The sequence below is a fragment of the Triticum aestivum genome, chromosome 5D, assembly GCF_018294505.1.
Source record: "Triticum aestivum cultivar Chinese Spring chromosome 5D, IWGSC CS RefSeq v2.1, whole genome shotgun sequence".
NCBI lineage: Eukaryota > Viridiplantae > Streptophyta > Magnoliopsida > Poales > Poaceae > Triticum > Triticum aestivum.
Genome location: NC_057808.1, coordinates 44,358,546 through 44,367,715, shown reverse-complemented (window position 1 = coordinate 44,367,715; position 9,170 = coordinate 44,358,546). Strand labels below are relative to the sequence as shown.

The following is a 9,170-nucleotide window of genomic DNA, read 5'->3' as shown; positions in this document are numbered from 1 at the left end:
GGGCCTGGTTAGTAGTGGGTATGAGGCACAGGGGGCTGGCCAGGCTTGCGATCTGCCTAAGGGGGCCGACGTGCATGAGGAGGCATCGGATCGGGAGCCACCGCATGCACGTTCGCTTTCGTCTTGTTGCAGCGGCGCTGGACTTAGGGTTCGATGCCACGGGAGACTAGGGTTCCCTGCTGCTTCTTCTGGACGCGCTAAGAAGGTTCCCAGCCCGACCGGCGTGTACGTGGCGCTGGGGACCGCGGGAACAAGATGCCGCCTAAGGCTCCGCCGCAGCGAAGGCCGTGCCTGCGGCGAGGACGGCTACGGGGCCTGCTGGTGCTACTCCGACACATGCAGCGGGATCGGCCGCGCCGGTGCCCGCGCGGGCCGCGATGCCTACTGCCAGGGCAGCGCCGCCGCCGCCCAGGGCTGCGCCCCCTCCGCCGCAACTCCCTTGGCCGAGGCAGATGGCTGGCGGGCGGGGTGGTTCTGCCCATGGCGCGGATGGCCGTGGCACGGGTGCTTTTGCGGGTGATAGCCGCAATCCCCCTCGTGGTCAGTGGGGTGATGATGGTTTTAACGCTTACGGAGAAGGTCTTCATCGTGGTTCGTCGTCTACCAGAGGTGGGCGCGGATATGCTTGGACAGATCACGGAGCTACCGGTCGAGGTTTTCAAGGGCCGCCCGGAAACTTCGTGGAGGGTGCGGTTGGCCCTAATAACCGTTCCTTCCGGGGCCGCTACCGCGGAGGTCGAGGCGGGAACCGGCGCCCTCCTCCTCCGCGCTGTCCGCCCGCTGCTACAGTTTCGGAGACGAGCCTAGCGGAGGTGCCTGCCGCTGGATTGGTTTTGCCTCCGGTGGCAGTGGAGACAGTTCAGGCTTTGGCCGCAGTGACGCTGCCGTAGCCCATTCAGCCTGGTGATACTGCGTCTGACAAAGGTACGGAAAGGTCCGAGGATGACAAACCGTCCAAGTGGGTGATTAAGAAGAAAAAGTTGACATGTTTTCGTTGCGGTGAACTGGGACACTTTATGGCTGAATGCACTGCTGAGTTATGTGATTTGTGCCGGAAACCGAAGCATACGGCGGCAGAGTGTCCTCTTCTTTTGGGGCCCAAGCCTACTGTTAACATTTATGGGGTCTGTTGCTCAGAGTTGATGTTCTTCGAGTCACCAAATATGGCACCTTTGACACCCGTGATTGAAACTTCCTTCCCAGGTGTGGTGAAGGTGGTTCATGGACCTCTGACTGAAGCTCAAATTATTCAACAGCTACGGGAGCTGGCGCCGGGTAATTTTCAGTGGTCTTTGCTGAAGTTAACAGATCAGACATACAAAGTGGAGTTTCCTTCTAAAGAGGATCAGTTGAGAATCCTCAAATTTGGCATGAGTAGAGTCACTGGAACAAATTTTGTGCTGCAGTTTGATGAGTGAAAAAAGAAGGAGCCTCAGGGTACACCGTTGACTCAGATTTGGGTACGTTTCTCGGGGGCGCCAACTGAACCACTGGATAATTTCTTGGTCACATGGAGCCTCGAATCCCTGATTGGCAAGACGGAATAGGTGGATATGCCCTTCACACGCGCTCATGGGGTGGCGCGTTTGCTTGTCAGTGTTGCTAACATTGAGTTCTTGCCGGATGTGGTAAGATGTTCTCATGAGGGCATCGTGTATATTTTGGATGGCGAGTATGAGGATCCTAATCTATTTCAGGATTTTGAGGAGGTACATCATATGGATACTTCTGAGGGGGGAGGTGCCTCCGGGAACCAGGATGATAGTGCACAGAATAATGGTGATAAGGCTAGTGGGCCTTCGACTTCGTCTAAAGCAGGAGAGCCTGCTAATGAGAAGTCACCGGTTTCTGCTCCGACAAACATGCTGCAGCTTGGATCCTTGGGGGCTTTCTCCGCACCTCCTCGTCTGTGGAGTGATCGAGTTGACTTGGATGATCTGTCGGAACATCTTATGCTGGTGGTAGCAGGGTGTGACTCTTTGATAGTGCTTGATGGACAGGGAGGAGCCGGTGGGTAGGAGGCCTCCATTGCTCCCTCTTCATCTTTGTTGCATAGGCTAGAGGTGGCGGCCGCATTGGACGCCTCGGCGGGAGGTGGCGGGCAGGTGGCCCGGCCCTCCTACTCGATTTCTTCACTTGCACTGGTGGACCTCGGAGGGGCATGCGTGCAGGAGGCCTGCGCATCCCTCTCTACCCCCTAGCGATGCATCCTCCGACGCCTCCTATGGCGCTGTCACCGGCGACGGCTTCCCTGGTTGGAGGGTCGGGTGGAGCTGGCGGCCATGAGCCCCGCTCACCGTTCATCGCTTCGCCGCGCGGCCCCGCTCCAGCGGCATCGCCTATTTCAGTTGTTACGTTCACGGGTCGGGTTGCTGCATCCGTGGTTGGAGGGGATCCCGTGGCGTCTCTGGGATCCGGGCACCGGCCGATGCCGCGGGAGGCTTCGAGGACTCTTGGTGATTTTTCGGCTGCTCCAGTTCAGTCGAGCTCTGTTGGGGGTTGGGCAGGAGGCCTCACCCCAAATAGGGCCACGCGGGAGGAGGTCATTGCTTTTGGAGGGATCCCGGATCCTGTTTCTGAGGGGCGGCGGATGAGCAGTCATCTCCAGGAGCAGCCGGATGTGGATGACATGCAGCTAAGGTGCGCTATGCAGGCGACCAAGCTTCATGACATTGAGGTCTCTACTGGTATGTCAGTCAACACGTCAAATTCGATTTTACATTTTTCCAATGATGAGATTGTTCACAATGCAAATCAATTAGGGGTTTCACTAGGTAGTAATGGTAGTGAAATCACTAAATCAGTTAATGATATTCTCGATCTCGAAGCGGAGCGCGCTTTGGAAATGATACGTAACATAGCAGCTGTTAAACCCATGAATGATTCCGACATAGATGCGTTGGGAGTCAGGGCTCTTGATAGTTTTTGTGCGGATCTTGCCCCTTCACTTCCTGAGACAGAGGAGGATGAGGGATTCGGTTCCCCTAAGGCCTCGATCCATGTAGATATTTCGGAGGTTAATTCCTCAGAGCCCGGTCTTGAGGACCGGCGGGAGGATCAAAATAAGCCTAAGCGGAAGTGGAAACGGAAGGTTTATCCAGTTTCGGCTGTGCATAGAAGTGCTAGGATCCGTACCTCTAAAAAAATTCATGATGAAATATGAGAGGAATTTTTTGGAATAGCTGAGGTCTTAAAGACTTGGCTAAAAGAAGGTTTCTAGCGGAAGCATCTATTGAACACCAGTTGGATTTTATTGCCCTGTCCGAAACTGGAAGTGACAATTTCACCCCCCAATTCCTTAGCACTTTATCGGGGGGGGGGGGCGTTGACTTCGACTAGCACTGCTTACCTCCAAGAGGAAGGTCTGGTGGGGTCCTACTCGGGGTTAAGTGTGACTCGTTGGAAGTTCGGAGTGTGGTCATGGGAGATTTTGCGGTAAAGTTTCGGGTCAGATCAAAGGCCGTGGGTTTAATTGGGCATTGGTGACGGTATATGGTGCCGTGCAGCCAGAACTCAAACCAGATTTTTTGGTTGATCTTGTCCGTATTTGCGGTAGCAAGCAGCTCCCAATCCTCGCTGGGGGCGATTTCAACATTATTCGAAGGAGGGAGGAAAAGAATAATGAGAATTTTGATGGCAGATGGTCGTTTATGTTCAATACCATAGTCGAAAGCTTGGATCTTAGAGAGATAGAGCTTTCTGGTAGGAAATTCACTTGGGCTAACTCGTTACCAAACCCGACTTTTGCGAAGCTGGACCGTGTCCTCGCTAGCGTCGAATGGGAACAGAAGTTCCCCCTAGTAACAGTCCAGGCGTTATCACGCGCAATTTCAGATCACACCTCGTTGCTTGTTGACTCTGGTAATCCTACCCATGTGGGAAATAAAAACACCTTTTCTTTCAATTATCGTGGTTTGATAGAGAAGGGTTCCTCGATCTGATAGCTAGAGAATGGGCTAAAGATTCAGGAGGAAGGTCTCCTGTTGAAAGATGGCAGAATAAGATTAGGCATCTGCGAAGATTCCTTCGTGGATGGGCTAAACATACGCATGGGATTTATAAGGCCAAGAAGGAAAGGCTCCTTCTACTTATTCAATCCCTAGACTTAAAAGCCGAGTCCACTATTTTAGATACCAGAGAGCTGGAAACCAAGGTGGAGGCAGAGTTGCGACTGAAAGAACTTCTTCGAGAGGAGGAATTGAAGTGGGCATTGCGAGCTAAGGTTCACAAAATTGTCCAAGGGGATGATAACACTCAGTTGTTTCATATGATTGCAAATGGCAAGCACCGCAAGAAGAGGATATTTCAGCTCTAGCAGGACGAGGACGATTTTAGGACAAGAAAATCTGAAAGTTTATATAACCAATTACTATAAGCAGCTGTTTGGGCCTCCGGAGGATAACTTCGTGTCCTTAGATGAGTCCAGGGTTGAGGATGTCCCTCAACTTGCGTCAGACGAGAATGAGATTTTGACCACCCCATTTACGGAGAAAGAGGTGTTTGAGGCCATTTCACAAATGAAGAACAATAAGGCTCCAGGGCCGGATGGTTTTCCGGCGGAGTTTTACAGAAAATGTTGGCATATTATCAAAGAGGATTTGCTTCCGATGTTCCATGATCTATTATCTGGACAGCTTCAGTTGTTTCAACTTAATTTTGGAACGATAACTCTACTTCCTAAGAAAACAGAGGCTGTTCGTATTGAGCAGTTCAGGCCTATCTGTCTTCTTAATGTAAGTTTCAAAATTTTCACCAAGGTCGGGACTAATAGGCTTACGCAAATTGCGCACCCTGTGGTGCAACCGTCCCAAACCGCTTTCATGCCGGACAGAAACATCCTAGAAGGGGTTGTCGTCCTGCATGAAACGCTCCATGAAATCCACACGAAAAAGCTGGACGGAGTTGTTTTCAAAGTGGACTTTGAGAACGCGTACGATAAGGTCAAATGGCCCTTCCTTCAATAGGCATTGCGTATGAAAGGTTTTGATCAGGCCGGGAGACACCAGGTAGACTCTTTCACGCAAAAAGGGAGTGTTGGGATTAAAGTTAATGATGACATAGGTCACTACTTCCAAACACACAAAGTATGTCACCTATTCTGTTCAACATAGTGGTCGATATCTGATAGGTAGGGCTAAGGATGCGGGTCAGGTAGGTGGCCTCGTCCCGCACTTAGTTGACGGAGGTGTATCCATTCTACAGTACACTGATGACACTATCATCTTCATGGAGCACGATTTGGCAAAAGCGCGAAACATGAAGCTCGTGTTATGCTTATTCGAACAATTGACCGGGTTAAAGATTAACTTCCACAAGAGCGAATTGTTCTGTTTCGGAAGGGCTAATGATGACCAATATGCGTACAAACAATTGTTCGGGTGTGAATTGGGGGCTTTACCTTTCACGTATTTAGGTATACCAATTCACCATTGTAAGCTGACCAACAGAGAATGGAAGTGCATTGAGGACCGATTTGAGAAGAAATTGAGCTGCTGGAAAGGCAAGCTGATGTCATACGGAGGACGATTAATTCTTATTAATTCAGTCCTCACGAGTATGCCCATGTTTCTTCTCTCCCTTTTGGAGGTACCGGTTGGAGTCCGGAAGAGGCTCGACTTCTATCGATCACGCTTCTTCTGGCAGAGTGATGAACTTAAGCGAAAATACCTACTTGCTAAATGGGATATCATTTATAGGCCGAAAGACCAAGGGGGTCTAGGTATTGAGAATCTGGAAGTGAAGAACAGATGTCTCCTTAGCAAGTGTCTGTTTAAGCTTTCTGTCGAGACGGAGGCCACATGGGCTCAGATCTTGCGTAACAAGTACCTTCACTCTAGAACATTGTCCCAGGTGACAGTGAGGCCGACTGTTTCGCCTTTTTGGAAAGGATTGATGATAGTTAAACCACTCTTTTTCAATAGGACAAAGTTCATAGTTGGAGACGGTACCGCTACGAGGTTCTGGGAGGATACATGGCTAGGGGAGACGCCCCTCGCACTCCAATATCCTTCTTTGTATAACATTGTCCAGCGTAGAGATGCTTACGTTGCAATAGTGTTGCAGTCCACTCCGCTCAATATTCAATTTCGGAGGACGCTAGTGGGAAACCGTTGGGAAACCTGGCTCAACCTTGTGAGAACATTGATGGATATTCAGTTGTCTCAACAGCCGGATCAGTTGTGCTGGAAACTAACTAAGAATGGAGAGTTCTCGGTGAAATCCATGTATTTGAATATTATTAACTCTAGTGTGATTCCTAGATCGAAACATGTTTGGAAAGTTAAAGTACCTTTGAAAATCAAAGTGTTTATATGGTTTGTGCATAAACAAGTTATTTTAACTAAGGATAATTTGGCAAAACGCAATTGGACAGGATCTACAAGATGTAGCTTTTGCGACCAACATGAATCAATCAAACACCTCTTTCTTGATTGTCCGCTGGCAAAAATTATGTGGCGGTCGGTTCACATAGCTTTTAACATCACTCCACCGAACTCTGTCAACACGTTATTTGGGACGTGGCTTGATGGGATAGTTTCCGATGCAGCGAGACACATTCGTGTAGGAGTATGTGCTTTATTATGGGCAGTCTGGAACTGCAGAAATGATTTGGTCTTTAACAGAACAACAAATATTCACTTTTTGCGGGTTATCTTCAGAGCCACTGCCATGATCCGTATGTGGTCGCTACTCACTCCGACGGAGGCCAGGGAGCGTTTGGTTACTGGGTCTACCCGATGGGAGATGGTAGCTCGGGATATTTTCATCCGGTTTGGATGACAGTCATGTAATAGGATAGGCATGTAATGCTTCTATCTGTTTATGCCAGCCGGTTGTGGCTTTCCTATTACTGTTTAGCTCTTTGTGAGCCTTTTTTTGGTTCTTTGTTCGAGACTTGAAGACTTATGTTGAACCTTTTGCTTTTTAATAATATTGGCCGTATGCATCGTTATGATGCAGAGGCTGTAGCGAACTTCCCTTTTTGAAAAAAAATAAAAGGGCAACCAGCCAACGACAAAACTAGATCACCTGATTTCTGTGCCCAATATTGATCGACTAAAGATGCTCAGATGAAGATACGATCTAACTAGCTAGTGTGGCGTACATTAATTCTTTAATTCAGCACTCTAACCACGTACTTAGGGGTTCCCTTTGCTAAAGAGATCAGATTAGAGTTCTAGTTTTCAATTGTGGTGCATAATCCCTATGTGGATCTCCCTCCGCACCTTTTAGTCTTCAACTGGATGCCTCCAGCCGAAGAAAAATCTAATGCACCACTCGTATTATCTTGCAATCATGGGTTTATCGCAGTGTCCTTCAACTCGTTAACACTGCAAAATCTTAGTACTATATGATTAGAAATGTTAGAGGAAAACACGACGAATGTTTATGAACAAGATTGATGGCCAAGATCCAGCTAGAACAACACAAAACAGTCAGAGAACCTCTGAATCTACGTTTTGGATGTGTATATGACAACGCTGAATTGCTGTAATAACTTAGAAATATACAAGAAGCATACATGCATGAAGTGCATATTCGCAATATAACGGAACAGGTATCATGCATGCATGCATGCAGCTCACATGCCGGCCACGTTGCCACTGACACATGCATGCATCTAGAAGCGACGGCGTGCATACATATGTAGTCATTAGTCAGAGACCAAGATCTCAAGTTGATTACTACAACTAATCCCAAGGAACCTGGAGAGACTTGAGAGACGAAATTGCAGCAACGGGACAGGGCGCCAATATTCGCGCCGAATCAGTTGGTGAGGGGACATGGAGGCGTTGGTTTATCACCTAAGAACCCTACATCAGTTATTAAGCACAGCATCGCTTCTGTCTGCAACTAATTATTCTCTATAATCTCCAAGGAGCATTAAATTCTTAATTGCCTTGCTATTCTCTTCTCCTTTTGCCAGTTTAAGTAGCCTTGCATGGCAAGCCATTGACATGCTCACATGGGTCGCACAAAGTGCCCAGAACAAACTATATACTCGGATGTAATTTAAGTTTTCCATTTGTATAATACAGAACGACCAATCCGAAATGCGCACACCTGCATTGCCGCATTACTATATTGATGAAAAGACTGGTAGAATGTACAATAATAGACACTCGTGGATGCATTAGTGTTTAGTAAGGGCACACTGTGACGACCAAGGTAGCTATATGTACTCTTTCTGTAAATTAATATAAAACGGTTTAAATCACCACTCGCTATATATGATTTGGAAGCAAGAAAACTTTTTTGTACACTGATATGTAGCATTTGTCTAAGCAGTGTGTGGAATATATACACTAGTGCTTAATTTAATTGGCCTAAAATCTTAAAAGTGCACGCGCACTATTTGACCAGACCGAGTGGCCGCACGACAGCCGCACACGCTCGGCCCATCTCTCCACTGAAAAAACAAACCCAAATTCTTTCCGGTGCACGCGCATCGTCTGGGCAAAACGGGCGGCCGGTCTTGCATGCATCTGTGTTAATTTTTTTTGTCTTCTAGTGCATGTGGCTGTTAGTATTAAATGCGAATACACTGATTATCACATTCCGAAAAAAACAGATCCACACACATTTATTATGGAGTTCTAAATTTTAAAAAGGCATATCTTTCAAACCGCTCGTCGGAATTCAGATCCGTTTTCACTGCTGGAACTCTTGCGACGAGATTTTTGAAACTAGATCCCGCATGGGTATATTTCGACGAAATTTTTTCGATGCCAACTTTTGTGCTATATGGTGCAACTTTAGTATTACATCGTGCAACTTTTTCCAAAACTAATTTTTGGATCTGCATGATTCAACTTCCTATGAGATTGCAATCTAGCAACCACGCAACTTTGTTGTGCAACTAGTCTACTGTCCCGATCAACTACCTAGTAGTCGATGTGCAACCCTCGTTCGTTGACTTGTAATGTAGTCTAGTTGCACACACATATGCTCAGTTGGCTTGTAATGTAGTCTAGTTGCACACACATTAATGTTTAGTTGGCAGGACTATTGGCACACACATATGCTCAGTTGGCTTGTAATGTAGTCTAGTTGCACACATATTGATGTTTAGTTGGCAGGACACTAGTTGCACACACATATGCTCAGTTGGTGTGGCAATGTAGTCTAGTTGCACACGCATTGATGTTTAGTTGGCAGGACTATTAGCA

General features: G+C 47.7%; 1 protein-coding gene across 1 annotated transcript; it reads left to right on the top strand.

Moving 5' to 3' along the window:
• Positions 1–465: 465 nt before the first annotated feature.
• LOC123124240 (uncharacterized) lies at positions 466–3,273 on the top strand. The gene has a single exon (XM_044544898.1). The coding sequence runs from the start codon at positions 2,162–2,164 to the stop codon at positions 3,161–3,163; it is 1,002 nt and encodes a 333-aa protein (XP_044400833.1). The 5' UTR covers positions 466–2,161; the 3' UTR covers positions 3,164–3,273.
• Positions 3,274–9,170: the final 5,897 nt, after the last annotated feature.

Excerpts from the sequence above, each read along its gene's own strand:
- LOC123124240 (XM_044544898.1), top strand. The coding sequence starts at position 2,162 with ATGCGTGCAGGAGGCCTGCGCATCCCTCTCTACCCCCTAGCGATGCAT.